Below are 26,707 nucleotides of genomic sequence, written 5' to 3'. Positions count from 1 at the left end.
TCACCCCTTGAGAGGTGACAGTCCTACCTCTTTTTAGTTCCACACAGGGGTAAAAGATCAGGCAATGGGAGCAGTGCCAACATCCACTTAGTAAGTCAGAGGGGTTTTGCACTTAAACCACAGTTAGTTCCCCAATAAGTATCCCCACACTGTCTCAAGTGATGTCGTGTAGTAACTGAAGGAAGGGCATGTCTCCCACTTCAGTGAGAGACACCCATGCAAATGGCCCAACATGCTGAAGGCAAAGTGGTTCCAGTAATCCCTAGCCTTCATAATAAGTTTCACACACAAAATGCACTTCTAGGCGTGCATGCCACAGCCTCCCCTCAAGAGAGATGGCAGCAGGCACTGCCTTGTCATTCCTCTCTCACTCCTGGTCAGCTCCTCCAGCTCCCACGCTGCTAAAACTCAACAATAAACTTGTTTGAGCTTACTCAACTAATAAAATCCCCAATCAGATTCAACAAATCTGACAATAAAGTATAACATCCTTGACTGGATATTAACTGTTGCACCAGATAAAATAACCAATTCAGACACATTCCTGAAATTTTACACAATCACCCCCTATATTCATTGCTCAGCACTGTAGCTCTACAAAAAAGCCACTAACTTTTGTTTCACTAGGAACACTGCTTTAATCCCAACATGCTCATTTCCTTACTATCACAATGTAATTGGTCACAGCTCAAATACATTGCACTGGACCAAGCAGATGATAAATAAAACTCTTTCTCAACATACTAAACAGCCTTGCTCCAGTTAGAAAATACAACAATCTAAACAAACCCAGCACCATGATTAAAAACAGAAACAAGACTAAAAATGCAACAAAGATATAAAGCATGGAAATTCTCGCACACAATCAGAAATCAAGCCTCCTACCAATTCTATTGGCAACTGCTCAGCCTCTCTAAAAAAAAACTCATCCTAGCTGACAAAAGATACTTTCACTTCCTTTCAACACTCCTAAGGCTCAAACCCAAAGTCCTTCTGGTCATCTATTAATCTCTTAAAGCCTAATAATTCCTCTCAACCAAATCCCTTTCCTAACCTGAACAGCCAATATACAGCTACTACATTCAACTGTAATTTCATCAATACTGTGGCCCTTTTATCACAACAGTCTCCTCAACTAACTACAACCAATCTGCCCATCTCAGAAAAGCCTCTCCTCTTCACCCTACAACTATACCTACAGAGACCATCTATAAAGTTCTCATTAAATTAAACCCTCCACTCTGGCCTCTGACAACCTCTCTGCTACATATTTAAAGCTTGCCAATAAACCTACTCCTTATCCCATTTCCATTCTAATAGATCACTCCATATCTGAAACCACTGCCTCTACATCTTGGAATAAGTAATTTACAATTCCTCTTCATAAAGGTGGAACCTGCACAGAAATGTCAAATTCCCATCCCACTGCTATTCTCTCAATACTTTCCAGCATTTTAGAATGTATTATCCATAACAAGGCTGTTCACTTCCTCCAAACCAACAAACTACTCTTTCCTGACATGGCTTCAACCCCAATTATAGTATAACCATTGCACTCTCATCCTTCCTTAACACTGTTTACCAAGAGATAAATGAAAACAAACTTATCTCTTACATCCTTCTTCATCTCTAAGGCATTCTGACATTGTATCGCATTTTAAACTGCTTTCCTTCCTTTCCTCTCTAGATTTCTCCCCCTCAACAATTGAATGGTTTTCTAGCCATCTCTATAACCATTCTCAGGCAGTCAAATGGCACTCGGACTTCTCTACCATCCTGACAGTAGCAACTGTGATCCTATAAGAGTCTATATTTGGTCCCCTCTTATTTAACTTATTTGTAAACAACTTAGTTTTTGGCTAATCTCAGGCCACACATATCCAATATGCCGATGATGCCACTGTTATCAATTCAGCACCCTCGTTATCCTCCTACAAACTATTAAAAAGAAATCATTTACTTCAATCAATGCCTGATTTCTCAATCTTAACTGCTTCTAAATCACCCTCCTAAAAAAAAAAATTAACTAATGCTCTTTGTCCTCCGAATACATGGTGACAGTAAGAATATAAGCTGACAGTAAGAGCAACTTCAGAATATATTCTTCCCAAAATGTACACTCTGCAGTAATCTCCTAAACCAAACCTCTGGATATTAACCTTGATGACAAACTTTAAATTTGAAACACACATTCAAACCATGGTAAAAAAAAACAAACAAACTATGGCTTTTTATAATGAGTCTCCAACTTACTAACCACTCGCATAAAACCACTGCTATATATCCTGTCTTCTGACAAAGTCATCTTCATGCCTCACCTAACCTCACCAATATTGAACCATCCCAACTGCAAATATCAGAGCAGTGACATAACAAAACTTCTAAATTTGCTGCCAATATTGCCCTATTCTTTTCATCATTGTTTAGTCCTCAGAAAATTAAACTGACTTGAATTCTCAAACTAGTAAATTTTGCTGAGTTAAAACTAACTCAATGTAATATTCTTTCCTGACAATTACCTCTCCTTCAATGGTACACTCCTACAAGGCCACTTCACTCTACAAATAGTAATCTTGTTACAAAATCTTACAGCTCTTATAAGGACTCGTTATATTTCACATGCATCTCCAAGAGGTGGTATTTACTTCCCATATCCAATTATGCAGATCGGCTCCCCTAAGATCTTCAAAGTCAAACTAAAAGACTTTCAATATAGTTCCTGGCTCTGTTTCTTATGAGCCAGCTTGGCCATAATTTTTCTCCTAACTTATCTTCCTTTTCTAACCACTCACATTAAACACTAACCCATCTCTTTCTTCACTTCAACCCATCATTCTTCCATACCTTCCTTATCTTTTGTCACAATTTTTTTTAATTTACTTATTATATTTCACTATACTTTCTAATTTAAAGCAAGTATAATGTATTCATATTTATAATGTGCAACGTTGTCTATATCTATCATCATTGTCTATCCTAACTGGACCTCTGCTGAAAAGGGGTCCCGCATGGCCCAGTCCGATTACCTTAATAAACAAACAAATGCAAATAAACAAATGCAAATAAACAAAAGTCACCTGGGTAGTTTTCAGGGCTTTATTACTATATACCATGCACCTGGCAAGCAAGACAAAACCAATAAAAAATGTAATACGTTTAATCGCAACAAATTTTTTTATTAATAAAAACAGCACTCACCTTTCCCATTAAAACAAAATCATTAGCAAAAAAGTGACAGTGCACATAGCACTTACCTGACCAGTGAATGAAACACACCTCGAATTGAACCAAGTTCAAATACAAATTCATTCAGTTTCAAAAAGTTACCCAAGTCATGTTTTGATTTCCCAGCATAATGCAATTTATGTAGCATTACCCAATATACCAAAACAAATCAGCTCCTCCTAAACCACTTTGTGACAAAAATGCCACCTCTGGTGGTTTACTCATTTGTAATTTCTTCATTGAACTAACATTCAATGCAGCCCGTATCTATAATTCTAACTACCTAATACAAATCAACATTACTGTCCAATCCGTCCTGCCTTTCGACACCTCCTCGGCATGATTTTCAAGCATTCATAGCTCTGTTACATTCTATACTTTTTATGCTTTCAATCTTCACTTCATTACTTTTTCTCATCTCTGCGTACCTCTTCAAATTATCTACAGCATTCATTATTAGACCAATAAATACCTCTCAAACTCACTCAGTATCCTAATACATTATTACTGTGTTCTTACCACTTATGTTCTATTTCCCTACTCCACCTGGAGACACTAGGGTTGCTTGGGAATTTTTTCTGCACAAATTTGTATTACCATTTTTATACCTGTATTTTTACTTCCAAAGTTACTTTGCTATTAACTGCCTTTAAGGGTCATTTTTACTACTTAATCCAGTTCTTTATATCAGTATGTTACCTAATCATAACAAACAAAACAAAACAAAACTACTGTTGTACTATCAGTTTATTTCAACAGCTTTTCTTGCATGATTCATATCTGTACCCCCACATACTGTGTCCACTATACCACCTACTAAAGTTTGGATAGTTTATGAGTTTGTGTAAAACTGAAATTGTGGAGATTTTCTTTCCCTTTATGTATATTTTTATGTATACCATTTCTCATCCTTAGTCCCACCCAAAAATGATCATAGCCCTGTAGGATTAACCCAGTTAATAAAATGCAAATAAATGAATAAATAATATTTAACACAGGCATACTAAAAAGAATTATGTACTCACCATAACCTTCCATCTATGTTGTCTATCTTCATTTATGCTTGACAGACGAGTTTGGTTCCGATATCAGAACTGACTCGGACATTACTACAGCTTTTGCCAGCCAAAAACTAACGAGCTTCTCCTCTACCCAGCATCCCTCTCTCTCAATTACCTCAGATCGAGTTTGCAGAAAGTACAGAAACATAAGCCACATATACATTTATATATATATCTATATATATATATATATATATATATATATATATATATACACACACACACACACACACACACACACACACACACACACATCATTTGTTGGAATGATTTGTAAAGAAAACAAAACTGGTAATTTAATCACCTGATTGATGTTAGCCTCCGATACTACCATGGATAGGAAGGATTTGTTCATAAACAGACCCTATCTTTATGGAAAATCAGATAAGGAGGTTCAGACGATAAGGCCTGGATCTCTGAAATCCTCCTAGTGAAAGTATGAGCTACCAAAAACAGGGTCTTCCAAGATAACGTTTTCAGATCACATTCTGCAGAGAGTTCAAAGTGGGAATGTATTATGGTCTGTAGTACTAAGTTCAAATCTGGGAAGGAAATATTAGGATGCCTTTCAAAATGTTTGGATGAACAAGTCCGTCTGATCGGCTGTCGGGCCAAAAGGATGCAATGATGATTACTGTGCTTTTCACCCTGAGTGCTTCCTGTATGAATTTGGGAATTCAAAGTATAAAAGCATCAGGACCATTGACCTCAATGATTCATTTGCACCACTTCTAGATTGAGAGACCACTTGTGAGGCTGAAGAATGCATCTGCAGCTTGTCTCCAAACAGTAGAAATCCCTAGAATATGGACTGTTATTAGAAACAAATCACCCATACACTATGAGGGCTTCTCGACTAGCTAAAAGGGGTAAGACTTGGTTCCAATACCCCTGAGGAAGGAGCCATTTGAAAAACCTGCAACGCAAGAAGCACTGCTCTTAGCTCCAGGACACTGATGTGGAAGTTGGCCTCTAAGGGGAACCAAGTACCTTGGACAGTCTTGCCCAGATAATGCCCTCCCCATCTGTAAGGCATACATGGTCACTATGGCCATGGGCTCTGGAAGAACAAAGGGATGACTGTGGAAAATCTGTTTGGAATGTAACACAGCTACTGCCATCGATCCTAGAGCTTGCAGAACTAGTTGAGCCAGAATTTTTTCAAAATTTAAAATTATTAACCAGTGCTTGGTTGAAGCAGTTATGAGCCAGTTGTCCAATTATGGAAACACTTGAAATACTTACAGTCTCAAGTGAGCTGCTACTACTGCCATGCATTTGGTTAATACCCTGAGGGCTGTGGTGAGACTAAAGGGCAGTTTTCTGAATTGGTAATGACTGGCTCCCAAGCCAGAGGTGGAGGATCTTTCAGGAGTTGTCCATTTGTCTTTCTTCAGAAAGGAAAGAACAGACTGCAAAAATTTGTTTAGCGATGACTCTTTCATCCAGCAGTTTTTGGATTTCTTGCACTGCTGACTCCCTCTGAGAAAAGGGAATGATTTAGCCTCTGAAAATGATTTGTTGCACCCAGGAATCTGTTATATTTAGCTAGGCACTTATTCCCTGCCTCCTGTTGCATATGCTACCAGAAGCTGTTCAGTTTTTCTGCTGGCCTTAGTTCTGTCCAGATAGTAGCGTAGCTGTCTGTGCACATCCAACGTGTGTAGTAGTCTTTCCCTGTTCTGTGGGTTGGGAAGAATGTAGGTAAATGTATAAAGGATACCCTGAGACCACCTTTGCATAAAAGTAGGATTGGTTCTCAGAGACACTCTATCCTGATGGAAGATAAGGAAAGGCTGTACTGCCATTAATGCCTGTAACTCAGATACCCTTCTTGCTGAAGTGATAGCAGGAATGCAGTTTTCCAAGATAAGAACTGTAAGTCTGCTGTTGCTGCTGGTTCAAAAGGGGAAGTGTTAATTTTTCCAGCACAAAGTTGAGATCCCATGCAGGCAGAGGTGGTTTCGGGAGGTTTACTTTTGATTCCTCTCAAGAACTGCCTGAGTAGAGGATGAGAGAAGACAGGAGGATCCATGTTGTACTCTGCTGAAATTGCTGATGCATGATTCTTAATGGAGGAGTAGGACAGGGCCCAAATTGGGGAACAGTTATGCTGGGGATGTATGCTGTGCTATGTTTTAAGACAGACATTTCTCCTTTGCTGCACTCCAAATGAGGAATCTTTCCATTTGGCTGAATATGTTTTCCTTGTGGAGGGTCTGCGAGCCTCCAGGATAATGTCCTTAACCCTCTGAGATAAATCTGGTTGATTTTGTTTTATGCAATATTCCAAGCAGTTAGCTGCAGTGTTTTCAAGTTTGGATGCAGGGTCTTGTAGTTGTTCTGTTAGAAGTAAGGGGCATAGAGGTAGAGGCCATGAATGTGCCCGAGACATGCTTCTCAGTAGCGGGTACCAATGTTGTCTTGGCCAGTCTGGAGCTATCAGAATTACCTTTGGCTGTTCCTCTGATCTTCAGTAGTACTTTGTACATCAAAGGAAGACGTGAAATGCATATGCTGTCAGGTTCTTCCAGCTGAAAGAAGAGTCCACCCTCCAGGCAAGTGGGTGGTATACTCTTGAGCAGAATTTCTTCAATTGGTGGTTGTGTGGGGAGGCGAACAGGTCTATCTCTGGCATTCCCCATTTCTTTGTTATGGTTTTGAAGATATCTGGATGCAGCATCCATTCGTGAGCATCCGTGGTAGTTCTGCTTAAGGTGTCTGCTAGTGAATTTTCTTTTCCTGGTACAAATCTGGCCTGCAGTTGAATGTTGAGATTCAGGGCCAAATTCCACAGGTCCATTGCCATCCGGCATACAGGGTATGAGTGTGTACCTTCCTGTTTGTTGATGTACCACATGACTGTGGTATTGTCCGTCCTTATCAGCAGGTGTCCTTGTTGGAGGAATGGTCTGAATGCCTCGATTGCATGTTTCACTGCCAGCATCTCCTTTAGATTTATGTGTAGATTCAGCTGGTCTTGGGACCATAGGCCTTGTATACACTTGTCTTCCATGTGTGCCCCCCAGCCTAGGTCTGAGGCGTCCGTAGTGATGGTCTGGCTTGGATGTGGTTTGTGGAAAGGCAATCCTCTGTTTATCTGACAGGCCTGAGCCCACCACAGGAATTCTTTTCAGGCATGGAATGATTGGTATCTGGGCTTCTAGACTGTGCTTGTGTTGAGACCATACATTCCTTAGGTACCATTGTAACTTTCATATGCAGCCTGGCATGCGGGATCAATATTATGCAGGATGCCATGTAGCCCAGGGCTTGCAGGACTTTCCTTGCAGTAAGCTGGGTTTGTGTTGTTAATGCCATGAAATAGACTGGTAGTTGCTTTTGTTTTTCTCTGTGAGAAAAGTCATCTGAGTTGTTGTATCCAGTTCTGCACCCAAAAATGTTATCCTTTGGGATGGCACTAGCCTTGACTTTGAATGTTGACTGTGTATCCCAAGGCTTGCAACAGTTGTATGACATTGGCCAAATCCTTTATTAATTTTGTCTTGTTGTCCGCTTGTATTAGGCAGTCGTCCAGGTATGGGTAAATTTGAATTCCCTGAAGCCTGCAATGAGCAATTACTGATGCCAGGCATTTCGTGAATACTCTGGGCAGTAGATAAGCCAAAGGGCAATGCTGAGAATTGATAATGCTCTGATCCTGCAAGAAATCTGAGGTGTCTTCTGCAATCTGGTCGTATAGGGACGTGCAGGTATGCCTCCTTGAGATCTAGAGTCACCAGCCAAGACTCCTTGCCCAACATGGAAAGAAGTTGCTGGAGGGTCAGCATTTTGAATTTTGGAACAATGAGGTATGTGTTCAGTGCGGACAAGTAGAATAGGTCTCCATTGATTTTCTTTTCTTGGTACAAGGAATAGTCTGGAGTAAAATCCTTGGCCTTGTTCCATAGATGGTACCTTTTCTATTGCTCTCATCCTTAGTAAGCTGATGATTTGTTTTAGAGCCTCTGTTTTGGCTTGGTGGAAGGTTTGGCATTCCTCTCTTTTGGTAGAGTGTGGAAGTGAAACCTGTAGCCCTTGTCTATTGTTTGTAAAGTCCATTTGTCTCCTGTAATGCAATGCCAGTTTTCTGAAAATAAAGCTAGCTTTCCGCCCAAGGGTGCTTCCAGTTGTTCCCTGGTAGGCGGAATCAGAGACAAGTCATTGTGTCTGTCCTGTGGAAGTGGTTGTAGTCGCAGCTGTGGCAGCACTTCTCTGGTTGGCAGGTTGCCATTGACGACCCCTGTAGGCACCTCTTGGTTGACTTCTGCCTCTTGGGCGTCTATTTCTGCCTCTCTGTGCTCTAGAGGTGTCTGGAAAGGACCAATTCTTTGAGGGCCAATTTCTGCTAAACCTCGGAGGTTGGACCTGCAAAAAATCCTTGACTGTTTGGACATATTTTGCTTTTTCTTCCACTTTCTTTAGAACCTCCTGTGCAGGGGAGCCAAACAAACTTTGTTTCTCCATAGGAGCATCTAGGAGTTTTGACTTAACATGGTCTGGTAAGGATTGCTCTTTTAACCAGGCATGCCTTCGAATCACTGCTCCAGTCATAGCTGATCTAAAAGAAGCCTCCAGTGCATCATAGCCACATTTTAAAAAAATGATTACTGACCTGCTGAGAGTTATGTACCAAATCCTGAAGGGACGTACGGTCTATAGGTTCAGGAGAGGACAGTTTTTTTATTTAGCTGGTCTAACAAAAATTCCTGGTACTGTATCATGTGAAATTGGCAGTTTAAGGCCCTGGCAGAAAGAGTAGCAGATGTATAAACCTTTTTACCCCAGCTCTCTAATGCTCTAGATTCCCTTTCTGAGGGAAGAGGGTTTTTGGCAGAGGCAGCTGCAACACCTTTAGGACCCTGAGAAATGGTTTCTGGGTCTGCAACATGAGCCTTATACAAGTGATATTAAGAGTCCGGGACCCTGTAATATCTGTCAGGCTTGGCAGGGGCCGGAGGAGGAGAATCACGGGCACTACTGGCATCAGTATATGTATCATCAACAACTGATAGTACAGGAGGTATGGCTAAAGGCCTATGCTGTGGTAAGTGTAAAAAAGTCCTTAGCCTTTCCCTTGAATCTGAAAAATCCTGGCCCTGCCATTGGAAGTGTTCCCTCATTGAGTGTAGGGTTTCCCCAAAAGAAAATTCTTCAGGAGGAGAAGCAGAAGGAATGGAGTCTTCTGCATCAGAATCCTCATAAGGTGAATATGGGCCATCCGAGGAATAGTCTGAAGATAGAGGTTCAGGGGGTTCAGTCCTAGGCCTCTTGTCTGGAGGGGGTTGAGAGGCCCTGTCTGGGTGAGGTTGGGATCCCCTGATCAAAGAAATAAGGTCCTCAGCAAGGCTGAGTATCTGGGAACTAGAAGTAGGCCTGTGAGAGGGAGCTTTTGTAGGTAAGGTCTTGGAAACCTTGGCTGCTTTAGCCCTGGAAAATGCCTTGATAGACATAGAAGCAGGTGGTCTAGCAGCCCCACGTGCAGGAGTAGAGATGTCTAAAGGAATAGTGTCTGACAAATCCTGGGTGCCTGCTTCTGCAGCAGTAATTTCTGTAGCCGATTCAGCCATGGCCTGTGTGGCCTCAGTTATCGGAGGCATGCTTTCGGCCGAAGGAAGAACCGAGGACTCGGTTTCAGCCGAAACCAAGACACTCGCGGTAGGCCTAACCGTGGTTTCAGCCGGAAAACCGCGGGCAGTGTCGGTCCTTCTTAGCTTTTAGCTAATTGTAGTCGGAGTCTCCAACGGCATTTTATATGCAAAAGCGGGACCAAAAAACTCTTCTGCAAACTCCGACCGACGTCTAAGTGTCCGTCGGTTGAAGGAAGCACAGGCTAAACAAGCTGATACGTCGTGGTCTGGGCCTAAGCAAGGAAGGCAGTAAGAGTGGAAATCCTTATGAGGTATTTGTTTCCCACAAGTTAAACAATTATTTACTTTGTCTGACATCGGCTGAGGCAAGAAAGAGTCCCCAACAGGGTACTTAGCTTTTTTAGAAGTCTTCGGTAGTAGAAATCTCTGGATCTGACCGACCGGCACTTACGAACAGCTTCTGCTTCGGGCACTGCGCGGCAAGAAAGACTAAGGAAAATGGCGTCGGCTGATGCCTTTATACCCCAGCAGCTATGACGTCGGGTGAGGTGCGACATCAGCCGAGGCCAGACCCAGACTTTGGAATCCGGCCGACCGAAGGGCTGCCTGAGGCAGGACAACCCATATGTTAGGACTGCAGATGCATCCTTGAAGGACATCAGGGTCTTCCAAGATAAAGTTTTCAGATCACATTCTGCAGAGAGTTCAAAGTGGGAATGTATTATGGTCTGTAGTACTAAGTTCAAATCCTAAGGAGAAGGGTCTTTGAACAGGGGTTTTGACAAAGGTGTGCTCCTTAGGAACAATTTACAAAAATCTATGGAAGGCTAAAGAACATTCGTCCAATCCATCATGAAAATTAGAGATTGCAGCCAACTGTAATCTGATGGTGGAAGGGGAAGCTCCAGTATTGAAGAGAAAGGCTAAAATGTCTAAAACATGCTCTATGGAAGTAGAAAAAGGATTAATTTGTTTTTCATGGGCCCACATGGTAAATCTCTTCCACTTAATGGAGTATAGTTTTTGAGTGGAAGGTTTATGAGCCAACAAGAGAATATGTACTACTGGGAAGGAAATATTAGGATGCCTGGCAACTAATGGAACTGGAGGAACCATGCCGTCAGCATGAGGTTCAAAATGTTTGGATGAACAAGTCCGTCTGGATCGGACAGAAGTTCTGGAACTGGGTCCAGAATCCAAGGTTGTCGAATGAGATTAGGCCAAAGAAAGGGGAACCAAATCTGTCGAGGCCAAAAGGATGAAATGATGATTACTGTGCTTTTCAACCTGAGTGCTTCCTGTATGAATTTGGGAATTCAAAGTATCGGGGAAAAGCATACAGAAGACCAGGAGGCCAATTGTGGAAGACAGCTTCGCTGGGTGACTTCCTTGGAGGGGGAATCAGGTTGAAGTAACTTCTGCACTTGTTGTTTAAGGGGGATGCAAGGTTGACCTCAATGATGGAATATCATTTTCACCACTTCTAGATTGAGAGACCACTTGTGAGGCTGAAGAATGCATCTGCTCAGCTTGTCTGCAATCACATTGGAAATCCCCAGAATATGGACTGCTATTAGAAAGAAATCACCCACTGCCACACTATGAGGGCTTCTCGACAAAAGGGGTATGACTTGGTTCCTCCCTGCTTGTTGATGTACCAAACCACTGACATATTGTTTGTCTGAAGTGCAATAGTCCCCTGAGGAAGAGCCATTTGAAAAACCTGCAACGCAAGAAGCACTGCTCTTAGCTCCAGGACACTGATGTGGAAGTTGGCCTCTAAGGGGAACCGAGTACCTTGGACAGTCTTGCCCAGATAATGCCCTCCCCATCTGTAAGGCATACATGGTCACTATGGCCATGGGCTCTGGAAGAACAAAGGGACGACTGTGGAAAATCTGTTTGGAATGTAACCACCAAAGGAGATCCGTTTTGCAACAATTGGTGTTTAGGATTTGGTCTGACAGTTGCTGGTGGAGGACAGACCACTGGGAAGCTAGCAGCCACTGCAGAATTCTCATATGTAACCTGGCTAAAGGTACTACAGCTACTGCCATTGATCCTAGAGCTTGCAGAACTAGTTGAGCCAGAATGCTCTTTCAGCAGATTATCTTTTGAACCTGTACCACTATTCTCTGAAGTCTTTCTGGAGGAAGGGATGCTATTGTTGTTTGACTATTCAGTACAGCCCCTATGAATTCTAAATTTTGTGCTGAAGTTAAATGAGATTTTTCAAAATTTAAAGCAACTCCCAGGTGGACACAGATATCAAGAGTATAATCTCTGGCTATTATTAACCAGTGCTTGGTTGAAGCAGTTATGAGCCAGTCGTCCAATTATGGAAACGCTTGAAATACTTACAGTCTCAAGTGAGCTGCTACTACTGCCATGCATTTGGTTAATACCCTGGGGGCTGTGGTGAGACCAAAGGGCAGTTTTCTGAATTGGTAATGACTGGCTCCCAAGCCAGAGGTGGAGGATCTTTCTGGAGCATTTGTCCATCTTTATATGGTAATATGCATCCTGAAGGTCTACGGAGCACATCCAGTTGTCTTTCTTCAGAAAGGAAAGAACAGACTGCACCGTGACCATTCATAACTTTGTCTGCTGAACAAATTTGTTTAGCACACTGAGATTCAAAATGGGTCTCCAGTCCTATCGTTTTTGGCACTAAAAAAAATCTTGAGTAGGTTCCAGATCCTTTCTGGACTGGCGGGACTTCTTGGATGACTCTTTCATCCAGCAGTTTTTGGATTTCTTGCACTGCTGACTCCCTCTGATTGGGTGGAACATCGGGGATTTTCTTTAGTAGAGGAGGAGGGTGAGAAAAGGGAATGATTTAGCCTCTGAAAATGATTTGTTGCACCCAGGAATCTGTTATATTTAGCTAGGCACTTAGGTGCAAGGCTGGGCATTCCCTGACTGCCTCCAGAGGAAGACAACTGAGCCTCAACTTCAGGAATGCTGAAAGACCTTATGACGAAGGTTGATAACACATAGACTCACTTCCCAAATCTGTCCATAGCTCGAGACTCCCTGTTGGGCGGATGGACAGAGGAAGTCTCCTCAGCAAGTTCCTTTTTAGTGCTGGCTGCTACAGCCATAGCATCCACAGCTAACACCTTCGCCCATTACCATTTACCTTTGGGGGTGGATAGTATTTTATCAGGTCTTTTGGGGATGAACTTGATGGTGTCTAGAGCCTTCCATGTCCAATGTGAAATCAACTGATGAGTTCATCAGTGGATGCTGTCACCCAAGATGTAGACAGGCATGTGCCGAAAGCATGCAGGTAAACAGATTCCTCACAGGAAGGGTTATGGGACTTCCAGCCACCCCTCTGTTTTAAAATTTCCAAGATGTCTCCAAATGAGACATCTTCAAGAGGTGACCATGGGGCTCCTTCCCCCCTCATCAAAATCGTTGTCCTTGGTCACTGATTCCTGGGGGAATCCAAGTGCTTCCAATTGCACTTCCATTTCTGAGGGACCTCCGCATGGGATAATCTTTGGAGGCATCAGAAGATGGCAGTACTTAAGCCTGTGAAACCTGAGGCTTCAGCACCTGCTGTCCCCAGTGAAGAGGCAGGAAGAATAAATTAACTAGAAGGGGGGTACCTGTTCCGAGAGGGAGAGTGCCGACTGAGTCTCTGCAAGAGAACTGGCCCTCTACATAACCTCAAAGGTTAGCCTCCCTAAAGAGGGAAGGGAGCCCGGAACAGAGATAGACTGCCAAGGAACCGGGGTCACTCCCCGCTCATAAGAACTGAAGCTCGAGACCAATGCTGGAGCCAAACTAACTCAAGCCGAAGCTCCAAGGAGCAGGGATGGCTCTGAAAAAACTTGAGCCGATATCTGGCCCCCAGGATCTGAAATTGCAGCTATGGCTCCAGGGGGTCTATGGTTCAGAAGCAACTGAAGAGCTCAGGGTAAACTACTGGTTCTAAAGAAGCAAATAACTCCAGTGCTGGTACAGTAGGTGCTGGGAGATCTGGAACAGACTAAGATCTCCAAGGAGGTTAGAGGAGGAGTAGTTAGCGAGGTAAAGGAAGTTTCGGTACAAAGACCTGAAGGGGTCGGAACCGTAAGGGAGCCTGAAAGTCCACTAGCCCATAGAGTTTTACTCACTAGCCTCTCCACATTGAGTTCAGAAAGATTTTTGGTGGAGTGGACCGATGAAGCAGAAGGGGACTTAGGCCTCTGCAGCAAAGTTTCTGGGAGCTCCCCAGCAAAAGGATCAATAGACATTGAATAGGTAGTTCTAGGCAATACGTCTTTGGTCATAGCAGGTGATGCAATAGTAATTTACTATACTGAAGCCTTCAGCATTGAAGGGCTTGGTATAACTATCAGTGCTGCAATGGATGTCAGCACTGGTGTGCCAGCAGCAGAGGCCTGTGGCTTCACTGAAACTTTTGAAACCAAGGGTTTCAATTTTTTTGATTTCGGAACTGGGAGGGAGGTCGGAACAGAGAGACTGTTTCTTGCCTTTGTCCATAGAAGATGAGGATGAAGGAGATGAGATGTCTGTTTTTGCTTTATCCACAGAAGATAAGGCTTGGCCAAAAGGTGAGGGAAGCAAACCTTTAAAATAAGCTAATTTTGTCTTTCCACAAGGGCTTGGTCGCTAAAGGCATGGCAAATGCTGCAGCCTTTTTGTAAATGGCGGGGGCCCAGACAAGATATGCATAGGAAGTGAAAATCCAACAAGGGTATTTTACAGCCACACTTCTGGCATTTTTTAAACCAGAGGGGCTTTTACCCTTCTCAGCCTTGTCAACAGGAGTAAAAGAATTTAGACAAATAGCAACTTATACTAGCACTCACGCAACAGAAGAGAAGGAACTGGCAGAGGAAAAAGATATTTTTTATTATCATTATTATTGATATATATATATATATATATATATTTTAAAGAAATATATATATATATATATATATATATATATATATATATATATATATATATATATATATATATATATATATATATATATATATATATATATATAAAGGAAAGTATGTATATCTGTGTGTGTGTATGTATATATATATATATATATATATATATATATATATATATATATATATATATATATTTTTTTTTTTTTTAAAGGAAAGAATAGGTGGAAAAGACTATCGGCAATGAAAGCCAGAAAAATACACAAGTGTATACAGGAAGGGGATAAGAGCTACGAGAGACAGGAGGGAACTATCACCAATTATAGTGGGCAATACACAAAAGTGTAAGGGGAAAACAGCATCAATGATGACACTTAAGAATTACACTAAGCGTAAGAAGAAAAGTTAAAAAAGAAACTTTAAGAAAAGGACAAAAAAATTCACCTAAACCCACTAAACCTTGACAGCAGTAGCTAAACACAACTGTTTCGGAAAGTGGCAAATGAGACCTGAGGTAATTGAGAGAGAGGAATTCTGGGTAGAGGTAAAGCTTGAGAGTTTTTCCGATATCGGAACCGAACCCATCTGTCAAGGATAAAATGAAGACTGACAACATCAGATATAGTATTTACTTAAGCATTAAATCAAATTCAAAAACTGTGCTGTTCTCAAAATCCAGAAAGCTAACATGTATGGTTTATGCTAATTAAATCATCAGTTAGAACTGAGCAGCAATTAAACAAAAGTGAACATTATCAAAAACATTTATTACATCTCTCTCTATACTGTTAAATTTTTGTGCAAATACTTAAAAGGAAATACCTGCTGCAGGCAGACATACTTAATGCAGATGACATCTAGAGCTTCTCAGACAGCTTTAAGTACATAAAATGGAGAACACCTCCTTATATAGTACGGGGAAACAATCAAAAGAGTCAAAACTAAAATGAAAAAAAAAATTCTTACCACATACTTCTGTGTTCCCTGCGAGGAGTATTCTTGTTTTATTTCCAGTTCCAAGACATTTCTTTTTCTGTTGAATGCAAAACTACCATAAAACTTCACAACTCCACTTTGATCTCTGCCACACAGAGTCAAGGAAACACAGCAGGTAGGAATCCATTACAAAGTGTAGAAATTTTAGTTTAATAAAAAAATGTAATTCAAAGTCAAATGCAATAGTGGAATGTCAATGAACTATCTTTCAAAAGTGTGTAAAACTGAAATTGTGGAGATTTACAATCTATCACATTCAGAGGCATTAAAAAGCACTGTTTGGTAAGCATGCTCACCATAAGTAAAGATGTTTAAGAAGTGTCACTGCGGCAGTATAATCCCTAATTAATGGGAATTAGCAGCAGGTGGATATTCACCTTCTTCTTTAAAATTCAGAGCTTTCAGTAGTCCCCACTGGAAGGCTAGACTGAGGAACTCCAGACAAGGACACCTGCTGACACATGGTTGAAAGGAAGAGTAGTCAATGCCATTTTCAGTTCTGTTTTATCAGGATTTTATTTAACTTCATTCTTTGTTAACTGAGATAGAACACGATAGCCCAGCTGGACTATTTTCAGGTTCATTCAGCCCAGATGAGTACACACATTATAATACATAAATCTTCTTCTTCTTTTTTTTTTCGGTTTCTTGGTCGCCACAGCGATCACCTTTGTCGCCACATTGATGGCAGTGGAGTTTTTACGGTGAGGAGTTGCCAGCCCGGTACTTCCACAGGAAGCACACTCACCACGCACACCTAGGGCCAATTTAGAGTGTCCAATCCACCTGCAGCATGTCTTTGGGATGGGGAGGGAGGAAAACCGGAGGCAACCGCCACGCGACCAGGGGAGGACATGCAGACTCCGCACAGAGGCACCCCGTGAGAGAATCGGGCGGAGCCTTACTCTTGTGAGGCAGCAATGCTAACCACTGCACCACCGTGGCCGCCCATTATAATACATAAATCATTTAGAAAAAACATAAAACTTTAATGAAAAACTGTAAAACATTACTGAAAATCATAAAACCTTAAATAGTCCTTTTGATGTAGTATACTTTTCAGTGATGTACTATACAGCCAAACAAAAGGAAAAGTAGATAATTATGCATTAACAGCCAACATTAAAAAAATAGAATAAGGGGAGGAGAAATGTGGGGAGTGTTTAGGGCGAGATGGGTCAGGGGGAGGTCATGAGTACAATAAGTTAAAGAAAATGCGAGGATATAAAGGGGGATGACTAACAGGAGTTAGGAAATTTGCCTAACTGGTAATGTACTGCTTGGGGTTATGTGCCAGGACAGAAAGCGAGTAGGCAAGCATTATCAGAAAATGCCTTGGGGATTGTAGCATTTATGTGATGCTTCTTTAAACATACATCTTTTTAAGGTTGTCTTAATTTCTGGAATGAAAGGAGGACTAAGTCAGTGGGGAGGGATTTCCATATTTGAGGTTCCATAATTGCAGAGCTGCAGTTGTTAGGCTGGAGTCTGAACCAGGGAATGGATAGATTAAGAGAAGCTTGAGATCTAAAGAACGTGTTTGTAGCTCTTGGGTGACTCTACTTGCAAAGAAGTCGAATGTTTCATTGTACAGTAGTTTGTATGTCAGGGATGCTAGTAGAAGCATGCATCTTTGTTTTATTAGAAACCATTTAGCTTTGGCAAAGACTACTTATGTGGTAGGGCCAGGGTGATAAATCTTCAAATATAGCCAGTTGTATTTTGAAGGGATTACATTTTTCTTGGACACATTAGCTAAGAGGGAAGTCCCTATTCAAGTTGAGGGAATAGTACTTCTCTGTCTATAGCATTTATTCCATCTGGAGAGGAAGTGAGAGATCTTTTAGCTCAAAATAGGAGGGAGTTAATTTTGGACTTTGTTGCAGTGCTATGGTGTTGGAGATTAGAGAGTGAATTAACCAGATGCTTAATATGAAAAGCATGCGGTTGCTTCTATATGTTTGTTTGAATGGTGGAGGACTGGCAATTTGTTGGGCTGCACTGAGCTTTTGTCCTGGTCCAAAAATTTTGGGTTCTTTACATTGAGACTGAGGCTATTACTTTTGATTTGAACAAATGGGAAGGGTGCCGAGGTAATTTTCAAGTTATTTCTCAAAGGTGAAGTGCAAAGGATCAAACTTGTACACGACTACATTATCCATATATAAGATTATTGGGGTTTGTAGGAGGCATGCTCGTAGATTATTTATGAAAATGCAGAACAGGAGTGGTAAGAAAATTGATCCCTGGGGTACTCCTTTGGCCAGTGGGGCAAATCTGGATGAGGTTTTACCTATTTGAATTTTAAACTGACTGTAATGAAGCTTTTCAAACAACGGAGGGAATTAGATTATTTTGCAGGTGAAAAAGCCTGTCTGTTATACGTGTGGAACAGTGGTTGGGTCATTAGTGGCTAGAATTGTGTTCCATTTGATTCTGTTCAGATCCTCTTTCAGTGGGATTGGTATTCGAGACAGATACTTTGAATAAAATGGGGCAGTGATCACATAAGGTAGGGTAGAACTTGATTATATCAGATCAACTTTTGGGAGTATGTAATGATATGATCTGAAGTGAATAGTTACTTGTCAGGAAACTGGGTTTAGTGGGTTCACTGATAAAGTCAGTTAGTATAAAGTCAATAATTTTGTCTTCTATATCATGTCTGATGTGACTAAGAAGGTTTCAATTAAAGTCTCTGAGAATTATATCCTTAATGGATTAATGGCTTGGAATAAATGATTTAACAAAGTTTTGAATTTGTTAATGTTGGAGGGTGGGGGTATAAACCACAATAATTTCAAATGGGGAGGAGTGGTTGCAGTCAATTTTTAAAGCTAAACAGCCTGTATCATGAACACTGGTGGAAGTATTGGCTTAAGAGAGATGAATGTTATTGTAGTTATGGAAGTGGTGGATTGACCCAGGATTCAGTGACCCTTATTAAGTCAGGATTGTATGTGTGTGTGTGTGTGTGTGTGTGTGTGTGTGTGTGTGTGTGTGTGTGTGTGTACTGATGAACTCATTCATTCTTCCAACTTATCCAGCATGCTTCCTGTACGGAGGAGTGTTATTTGGTACTCAGATATTGAATTACTGTGTAAGTGGTAGGCTATTTTGGCCTGGGATGAGTTTGATGTAACTGTGTAAGGATGGCCACCAGTAGATGTGCCCTCTTCCAGGGGACCAAACAATTGGCCCCAGTGGGTAGCCAAAGGTGATACTGGAAAGTGTCTCCAGAGAAGACCCCCTTGGAAGATAAATGAAGCACTGATCACATTGTTTGCACTGAATTCTTACCCTTCTCCTAACCTCTAAACTATGACAGAAGGAGAGAGGCTTGAAATAATAGGGGATAAGAACGTGGGGAGCTTACACAGCAGCATTAAACCTACTCATGCAACTACAGTTATGATTACTACAATCAAAGAACTTCGCTATGTTCATTGTAGGGTTACTGCTGTAGTATAATTCCTTATCCAAAGGAAGAGTAAAAGGCAATGCTACTACTATAGGGAGGAGAACACAGCAGATCCTGTCAGATATCTGTGGCAAAGTCTGCCACATTCCTTGACTAATGATCCAACTTGTAGTACTTGCAAAACATATACACAATAGTCCATACAGCTGCTTCACAGATGTTCTGAGGTGAACAGGTTTTAAAGAACATTTCTGTGGTTGTTACCACCCTTTTACAGTGGACTATGATTGCCCCCACAAGGTGCTTTTTCAATATCTCTTAAAAAGAAGTTATGTACTCACCATAACGTTCCATGTGAGTTGTTCCATCTCACCTTGATTCTTCACTGATGGGGTTCGGAGCAAATCCTCAGTTCCGACACGGCTGATTAGCAAAGCTCAAAGATTACCAGTAGCTCAAGACAAAGTCCCGTATACCATGATGTATTGCTGGAATTACCTCAGATCTTGTTTGCTGCATGTACCATATCCTAGTAAGAAGACTAATCTCCCCAGACAGGAAGAAACATTGAATAAGCAGGATGATGCCAGTCTCCAGGTCAACTGTCAGCCAGGTGGGGGACATGGAACGTTATGGAGAGAACATAACTTCTTTTTGTGAAGTTGTTCAATCTCGCCATTCATTCTTCACTGATGGGTAGCATCCCTAGCACCCTAAATCCTGGGTGGCTCATGGGAGTACATTTTTCAGGACCGTAGAACCAAAGGAAGCCCTGTCCCTGGAGGCCTTGTCCACTTTGTAATGAGTGATAAATGTGTGAGGCTTAGACCAAGTGGCTGCAGCACAGATATTATCAAGAGGTAACTTGGCTTGAAAGGCCGAAGAATTAGAGACTGCTCTGGTTGAATGCGCCTTCACTTTATGCAAAGGCCTATTAGCAGATGAGTAAATGTAGGTGATACAATCTGAAAGCCACTTAGAAAGGGTTGTTTTAGCCACTGGTCTACCTTTTCTGGCTTCAGAGAATAAAACAAAAAGCTGGTCTGACTTTCTGAAGTCTTTAGTTCTGTCCAGATAATATCTGAGCTGTCTGTAAACATCAAGTTTGTGCAGAATGTATTTTAATTTGTTGGTATGGTTGAGGAAAAAAACAGGCAACTTAATAACTTGATTGAGGTTTGTCTCAGAACATACTTTAGGCAAAAAGGAAGGGTTAGTCCTAAGGGATACTCTGTTCGGATGAAAAATCATATAGGGGGCTTCATAGATAATGCCTGAAGCTCTGACACTCTGCGGGCAGAAGTAATGGCCACTAGAAAAATAGTTTTCCATGCTTGAGCTCACAAGATGATGCTGGTTCGAAGGGAGAAAGAATAATATGGGACAGCATGAAATTCAAGCTCCAGGGAGAATAAGGAGTCTTCACTGGAGGTCTCATGTAAAAGGTACCTTTGAGGAAGACCCTGGATAACTGGTGTTGCATAATATTCAGTCCATCAATACCTAGATGAAAATTAGATATAGCTGCTAACTGGACACTGACGGTAGCAGCTGCCGCTCCTTCGTGAAAAATCTCGGTCAAGAATTCTGGTATGGATGACAATGGAGCTTGGTAAGGATCAAGGTTTTTGTTAGAAGCCCAAATGGAAAATCTTTTCCACTTACTACGATACAATTTTCTGGTGGAAGGTTTGTGGGAAGCCAACAAAATTTGACTTGTATCATCTGAAAGATTATGAAGCCTGGCTATTGAGGAACTGGACCAGCCAAGCAGTTAGCTTCAGTGACTGCAAGGAAGGATGGAGGTCCCCTGACGGGTGTGTCAGAAGGTCTGGAACTGGGTCCAGGATCCATGGATCCTCCTGGAGATGATGGTAAAGAAATGGAAACCAAATCTGCTGAGGCCAATGAGGGCCTATAAGAATGACAGTCCTTCCCAGTGACTTTGCTTTCTGTAAAAATCTGGGTATCAGCGGAATTGGGGGAAATGCATAGAGGAGACCTGGGGGCCAATTGGTGAGTGCATACCTCGGGGGTTCTCCCGGAGAGGGTATAAGGGAAAAGTAGCTTCTGCATTTGTTGTTGATGTGGCTGGCAAAAAGATTGCAGCAAGGCTGGCCCCATTTGCGGAAAATTCTGTCCGCAATCTCTTGTTTGAGGGACCACTCATGTGGCAACAAAATTGCCCTGCTCAGCTTGTCCGTTATCACGTTGGATCTCCCCGGGATGTGCGTTGCCAACAGAAAGTGCTGAGATGACACAGCCCACTGCCAAACTCTGAGGACTGCTCGGCAAAGGGGGTAAGACTTGGTCCTGCCCTGTTTGTTCAAATACTAGACCACGGACATGTCTGTATGGCAATTGTCCGTGGAGGGAGAGAGTCCTGAAAGTACTGCAACTCCAGAAGTACCGCTCTCATATCTAGGACATTGATATGCAAATATGACAATTGATCCTTCCATGTGCCTTGGGCAGTCTTTCCCTGAAAATGCCCCCCCACCCTATCAGGCAAGTATCTGTGGTGACAGTGGCTACTGGAGGGGGGGGGTACAAAGGGGCATCCTATTGTAACATGTAGAGACGTCAACCACCACTGAAGATCCCTCTTGTAAGAGTTTGTAATCAGAATCATATGGTTCATTGGCAACTCCTGGTAAAACCATTGAGTTAACAGGAGCCATTGAAGAATCCACATATGCATCCTCGCCAATGGAATGGCTAAAATTGCTGCCGTCATCAAACCTAGTACTTTCAAGACTACTGCGGCTGGAGCTCTGTTCTTTGACACCAGTGAAGTGATGTGTTGGTGAAGAATTGATACCCTTTCGACTGGAAGATGTAGAGTGGAGGTTGAAGTGTCTAACTCTGCCCCTATAAAGACAATATGCTGCGATGGCAACAAGGCAGACTTTTCGAAGTTGACCGTAATGCCTAAGTGGTTGCAGAGTGTCAGAGTGGATTCTGTTGCCTGAATCAGTTGATGCCTGGTGGTGGAGGTAAGGAGCCAATCGTCTAAGTACGGAAACACCTGGAATCCCAGATGCCTCAGGTGAGCCGTGACCACTGCCATACATTTGGTAAATACTCTGGGGGCTGTAGTGAGACCAAAGGGCAGGGCTCAAAACTGGTAATGACTGGCTCCCAGCTGGAAACGCAGATGATCTCTGGATGGTCTGGCCATTTTTATGTGGTAGTACGCATCTTTGAGATTGATCGAGCACATCCAATTGTCCTTCCCTAAAAGGGGGAGTACTGACTGAAGCGTGACCATCCGAAACTTCTCTTTTTTTACAAATTGGTTCAGTCTGCTGAGGTCCAAAATGGGTCTCCTGTCCCCTGTTTTTTTTGGAACCAAAACGAATCTTGAGTAAGTTCCGAATCCTGTTTGGTCTGCTGGGACTGGTTGAATGACTCTTATCTAGTAACTTGCGGACCTCTTTGGTCGCTTGTCTGTAATTGCGTGGAACGTCCGGGATTCTCTTGACGGGAATAGGTGGTGTGGAGAACGGTAAGAAATACCCTCTGTAAATGATGCTTTGTACCCATCTGTCATTTGTGATATCTAGCCAGGCTTCTGGGTACAAAGATAAGCGACCCCCGACCGCCTCCAGAACAGGACAGTCAGGCCTCCTCTCAGGAGCACTGGTAGGGTTGGCCAGAGAAGTGATCTCTGTCACCCTGGTGTTGCAGACCCAATCTGCTGTGCGGGCGGCGTCTTCCATTATTAGCCCCTCCACTGCCCCTGGAGGGAGGTTCTCCACATGTGTCCTGAAAGGCTCCTTGGGCTTTCTGGAACCACATCTTCCCTCCCCTTTGGCCTTTGGGAAAAGGCCAAGTAGGGGGTGGAAAAACAGACTCCGACGGCAGACAGTCTTTCTGTCCTGTTCACACCTGGTCAATGTTTCCTTTACCTTTGGCCCAAACAAGGATGAGTCGTCAAACAGGGTGTTTACAAATGAAGACTTGAAAGGCTATGCAAAGGAACAGAGGCGCATCCAGGCATGCCTGCGAAGAGCAATCTCTGTACCTGCAGCCCTACTCGAACCATCAGCTGCATATGATATGAGGCGCATGGACAAGTTCACAATGGAATTAAGGGTAGCAAGCTGGGTCGAAACTGTCAGAGACGCCTGCAGCTACAGTACCCTGAAGAGAATCTCCCAGCTCCTTAAGGAGATCTCTTTGCAGTCTGGTAAAATGGGTCAGATAGTTCAGTGATCGCAGAGTGAAAGTCACTGAACTGAACATGCATTTCCCATATCTATCCATGATCCTGGACTCTCTGTTGGGAGGATGGATAGACGCAGAAGTTTCCGACAATTCCTTCTTTGTGGTCGCCGCCACCACCATGGCATCAACAGGAACTCCTTTGGACAGGAAGGATTTATCCACGGGGGCAGAAATAAATTTATTAGGCCTCTGAGGGACAGGCTCCATGGACTCCGGCAACTCCCACACCCTACGAGAGACCAATTGCATAAGCTCATCAAAGAGTGGAGACACCCAAGAGGTGGAAGTCTGAGACCTGAAAGCCTTCAGAAGAACCAACATCCTCACTAGGGATTTTGGACTGCCAATCACCCCTCTGCCGAAGGATCTCAAGTATCTCCGCAGAGGAGATGTCCTCAGAGAGGGATCGAGGGGACCCTTCTGACTCCTCCAAGTCAGTGTCAGATGTCAGGGACTCCTGTGGGGAGTCCAAGTACCTCCTCTTGCACAGTCTCTTTCTGGGTACTTCCTCAATGGGGACTTCTGGGGAAGTCTCAGACGAGCAGGGAGCGCACAGTAGGGCTACCTGAGGCTCTGGGTATCTACCCTTGGGGTGACAGGCAGAAGCGGACAGTAGCACTTTAAGGGAAGAAGAGGCCAAACCTGGTGATGAGGAAGTCTTTGGAGACAACACTCACCTCATGGCTTCGAAAGCATCACGGCTCCGATGAGAAGGAGTCGACAGACCCGAAGGGACCGCGATCTCCTCCCGCACAGATGCTGTGGGCTCCGAGCTCAAGGTAGGAGCTGAGTTCACTCGAGCCGAAGCCCCAACAAGAAGAGTCAGCACTGAGAAGTCAGTGTGACTATCCTCCCCAGATCCGACAGGGGAGCGTCAGCTCCTAGAGGCCCCGGTCGGCACCGAGGATGTCCGAGCAGATGGAGCTGACGATACTGGAACAGCCGTCGGCTCCAAGAGTTCTACAATCATCAAGTCAGCCTCCTCCAGCTCCGAAGTACTGGTACAGCTCGGAGGAGTAGTCAATTCAGAAGTGTGGTCTTCAGTTTCGATGCCCGGGTCGAAGCCGACAATTCAGCTAGGCCTGGTGCCGTTAATAGCTTTTGTACCAGTCGATTCATATCCGAATCTGAAAGGCTAACAGATGACCTGGAAGAAAGCACCAATGGTCACAACCGGAGAAGTGGAGAAGATGGTGTTTCGGTGACCGGTTCCAAGCCAGAGTCCCAGCTCCGAAAAGAACAGACTGTCTGCTCCGAAAGCTGTGGAGCCGAAGTCACAGTATATCCCACTTTTTTTATTTTTTTTGTCTTAGTTTCAGAGGAAGATTTTGATGATTTGCTGGCCCCATCCTGGTCAGACAAAGCTTCTACAAAGGGGTGCTTAAGGATACCCCGATCATTGAGTTTCCTCTTCCTCTCAGCCAGCACCCTAGTAGAAAAGGAGTGGCAGATACTGCAGGACTCCTGAAGGTGCACCTCACCCAAACAAATGCACTGAACATGTGTATCTGTCACAGACATTTTTTGTCTGCAGTCTGGACATTTTTTAAAACCAGACTTCGGATGTTTCTCCTTATCTTCAGACAAAATATCTTAAATAAAAAATTACAACTGTGAAGAACTATCAACAACTTTGACAAACAAATGCCCAAAGGGGCCACTCTAGATATAATACAATATAGAATATTAATATATACTCCTAACTAGTCTAAACTACTACAGGCCAAGGCCAAGAAGCAAAAAGTTTCAAATAACATGGCAAAGCTATAAAAGGGAAAAGGGAACAGAACAGTGTAACTATATCTAAGAATATATATATATATATATATATATATATATATATATATATATACATATATATGAGAAAAAAAAATGAAGAAAACTTGCGAATATGCAGAATATCCCACAAAAAGTCTCGAGCAACGCTGGAAACAAAGAGATCAGTGCAGCGGCAAACTAGATCTGGGGTAATTCCAGCAATGCATCATGGGATAAGGGGCTTCATCTCGAGCTACTGGTAATCTTTGAGCTTTGCTAATCGGCTGTGTCGGAGCCGAGGATCGGCTCCGAACCCCATCAGTGAAGAATGAACAGCGAGATTGAACAACTTCACATCAAAAGTTAAAGCATTTTGTAACTTATTTAAATAGCATTAGTTTAGAGGCCTGCACTCTCTGCCCAGTGCAAAGGAAATAAATGGCTGTTCTGTTTGGAAAGTCTTAATCCTTCACTTCTTGCAAGGGAATATCTAAGCTGCTTGTGAACATCAAAATGTTCGAGATCTGTTCACCCTTGTTTGCTGGGTTGCAATAGAAGATATACAGCTGAATAACCCGGTTAAATGCCAGTTCAGATATCACACATCTGGCATTAATTTTATTTTATTTTACATTTGTTTACCGGGAAAGTCCGACTGGGCACAGGTCCATTTTCAGCGGAGACCCGGGGAGAAAAGCATCAAACTACAATACAATACATGTGAGAAATATAAGCATACAGTAAAGCAGAGATTAACAAACTCTTAAAGTAAACATTACATAAAGTACATAAGCCAAAAATGAAAACAGCAATTTTTTTTTTTGATAAAAATGTGAAATTGCAGTTTAGGCATAGATGACATGAAAGGTAAAAGCAGGCTGGTAATAATGTTTATTCACGTAAGATATTTGGTTGAGGCAACAGGTAATGTTTGCCAGTATTATAGATGATAGATATTATTTCTGCAAAGTAAATATCAACAGTTTAACAAACTTTCCAGGGGAAAACTGGTATTGAGGCTAAGTTCCAAGGCTCATGCTGTCTCTGTGGAAAACAGTGAATGCTTTTGCATTTTAGGATCATAGGAGGTTACTAGGCTAATGGCCCTAGGGCCCTCAGAAGACTAGCCAAGAGATTATACTCAAAAAAGAAACTTCAGTCAGCACCTGTCACCCCTGTCAATGAGGGACAAAGGTGGACTCCCTGGGACAAATTTGTGGTTTCCCATCCACTCATCAAGGTTGTGCTTGAAGAGGGTCAGCAAGGTACTCCGTTTGACATGTATGGGAAGTCTATTCCAGAGACTGGGTAACCTCAGGGAGACAAATCTGTCTCTCCAGCAGGTTTTGTTGATGTTGCATATTAGATTTAGGCCTACTGAGCGGGGTAATGTGTGAGGATTTAGACTTATGGATATGGAACATCTCTAGAAGAGCAGGGTTCGATATTGCCTTGTAGGCGAGACACAGGTCACCTCTGAGCAATCTGTATGATACCAAGTAGAGTGACAGTGGTTTCAGCCTG

The 26,707-nt window shown here is 42.6% G+C and overlaps 1 protein-coding gene across 1 annotated transcript in view; it reads right to left on the bottom strand.

Annotated features, from left to right (window-relative positions):
• The window catches only part of TAF2 (TATA-box binding protein associated factor 2), a 2,150,018-nt gene that overhangs the window by 937,622 nt on the left and 1,185,689 nt on the right, over window positions 1-26,707 (bottom strand). The window contains exon 13 of the mRNA XM_044066916.1: window positions 15,745-15,859. Within this exon, the coding sequence (XP_043922851.1) occupies window positions 15,745-15,859 (115 nt within the window). The remainder of the gene's footprint in view (window positions 1-15,744; window positions 15,860-26,707) is intronic.

The sequence above is a fragment of the Protopterus annectens genome, chromosome 3.part1 (genome assembly GCF_019279795.1).
Source record: "Protopterus annectens isolate FY-2018-M chromosome 3.part1, PAN1.0, whole genome shotgun sequence".
Taxonomy (NCBI): Eukaryota; Metazoa; Chordata; order Ceratodontiformes; family Protopteridae; genus Protopterus; species Protopterus annectens.
The sequence above is the reverse complement of the archived record's forward strand: the minus strand, read 5'-3'. Positions and strand labels throughout refer to the sequence as shown.